The sequence below is a fragment of the Protobothrops mucrosquamatus genome, unplaced genomic scaffold (assembly GCF_001527695.2).
Source record: "Protobothrops mucrosquamatus isolate PMUCROS unplaced genomic scaffold, P.Mucros_1.0 scaffold23028, whole genome shotgun sequence".
Classification (NCBI taxonomy): Eukaryota; Metazoa; Chordata; class Lepidosauria; order Squamata; family Viperidae; genus Protobothrops; species Protobothrops mucrosquamatus.
In genome coordinates this window covers 1-2,179 of record NW_015408782.1, presented here as the reverse complement: position 1 = coordinate 2,179, position 2,179 = coordinate 1, and the positions used below count along the sequence as shown (strand labels likewise).

Below are 2,179 nucleotides of genomic sequence, written 5' to 3'. Positions count from 1 at the left end.
GGGAGAATTGAGAGAGAGAGAGACAAACACACACACACACACAAAGAGGAGAGGGGAACTGCTGGGGCCGGCCCGTATTGAAGAATATGGCCGAATTTACCCGGGCTGGCCGTATATCGGCGTATAACACGCACACATCATTTGCCCCCTATTTTCAGGGGGAAAAAGTGCGTGTTATACGCCGATAAATACGGTACTCCTAGATACTTAGAATAACCAGAAGGATATTTCAGGCTAGCATCTTCTCAGACTTGACTTGCAGTTAAGCCAAGTTACCAAAATATGAGACTAGTTCTAAATAAAAGTTGGCAACACTGTCAGCTCCTTCAGTATCACATTCCACTTACTTCAAGCATCCTTCAGGGTTAAACCATATTCAGATCAGTGACAATGCAAAAGATAGCAGTCTCCATCAAGAAGCCAAATTACTCTTAGGGTATTCTACCTCCTCATCAAAAGATACTTTAAATGAAACTTAGTCATAGCAAAACAAACCTTTAACAGCTTTTCTTGTTTCAATAATTTTTCTTTCTCTTTCTTGGGTCTCTTTTTTGAGATCACATTTGCATCCACCTCATCTCCCTTTCGCTTTCTGAAAAAAATAATACATACAGTGTGCTAAGGAGAGTTATTTAAAGTTATTTCTCCAATTCCTTTTAACATATATAAGATTAATTCAGTGTACAGTGTACAGTATACAGTGAGTTTATATAGTGTGTGTACACACACACACAAATATGCATACACACAGAGACACCTACCTTTCTTTTAGAAGCTTAGGATGATGTATCCCTTCTTCTCGCTTCTTGCTTTTCCCAATTCTGAACCAGAACCTACACTACATTGGCTCTCAGCTTATGTTCAATACAAGTATTAGCATTTCATTAAAGAATAGAGATCACATAGAAAGGTTGACTGGTACCAATGAACTGCAGCAAACTGGTGTTTTAGAAGAATCTGTCATAAAATGATCAAAATCAGGGCTCAACAGCATGGCATGCACCTTTTTTGGCATCTTCTACATACCCTTCATTCTTGACAGATGGTAGCTGCTTCTTTAGAATTTCTTTGTCTTCTGCCTTCAGGAGCTCAAAGCCCTGGATCTGAGAGGCATTAAAAGTAGGAAGAAAACCCAGATTTGTTCTGCGGCTACTGAAACAGTCAAGATGGTACCAATTGTCTATCATCCCCAGCTGTGGCTTTTCAGCAAGCACCATTTTCTTTGAGATTCTGATCTGACCCTGGGTAGAGAGAAAGAAAAATTAGAAACAAACTCACAAACAAAACTAGGCAATTGCCTGCCAAGGTTATAAGCCAGGACTTTAATATTTCAATTCAGAATAATGCATTTTGGGTTTTCTTCGCTGTTTCTGAAAGTTAGTGTTTCCAAAAGACACATTAATAAGAACTTTGTTTCTGAAATAAAAGTGGAATGAGTCCCCATTGACTGCCCTGATTTTGAACAGCTCACAGCACTGTAGTGGGCCATGGTCTGGGGATGGGACCCCTGCTGTAGAAAACATTTCTGCCATTAAAAACAGTGTTTGTGTATCTTTGTGTGAATGTCTACATCTTTACACACAGAGAGCTGTACATATGTTTACCTTTTCTATCTTTCGTTCACAATCTTTGCAAGTACTTCTATTGGACTTTGCATATTCTGCTGCAAAATCATTTAAACTTTTTTCACGTTTGCCGCCTCCCTCTTGGCCACCTTTGCCTAAAAAAAAAGAAAAAAGGAATAATTTTTAGGTTCTGCTTTAATTAATCCCCTGGGACAACAGAAATAAGATACATAAATCAGTTAGTTTTGCTCAGTAATAAATATTAAGACTTTCTGAGACCAGTCTACGAAAGAGAAATGCTTGGTTGCAATGAATGTTTTCTAGAACATGCAAGAATGATCCCAGAGGGCGACAACAATAGTAATTCAATGAATTACTTCCAAATAATTTCTTAAGCAATTACATTTTGAAGACCTTCTAACATTTCTCCATTAATAAAGTCTGCTCTCAACATAGAAATGACAGACTTCTAAACCCGCTCAAGTTAGTGGTTCACCTAACAACTGTTTCTCTTTTTATCACCAGTGAGCAGCTTACCTGCTGCAGCTCCTCCACTTTCTATGTGTTTTTTAATTTTTTCCTGGTCTTCCCAACGCAGTTCTGAGAAGCCATCC

The 2,179-nt window shown here is 38.5% G+C and overlaps 1 protein-coding gene across 1 annotated transcript; it reads right to left on the bottom strand.

The window, feature by feature from the left end:
• Positions 1 to 495: 495 nt before the first annotated feature.
• On the bottom strand, positions 496 to 2,175 carry LOC107302023 (poly [ADP-ribose] polymerase 1-like; the record flags this gene model as incomplete). Its single annotated transcript, XM_015831158.1, has 4 exons — positions 496 to 592; positions 1,027 to 1,241; positions 1,605 to 1,720; positions 2,103 to 2,175. Coding segments are annotated over 4 exons (501 nt in total), but the record flags the coding sequence as incomplete, so codon positions are not given.
• Positions 2,176 to 2,179: the final 4 nt, after the last annotated feature.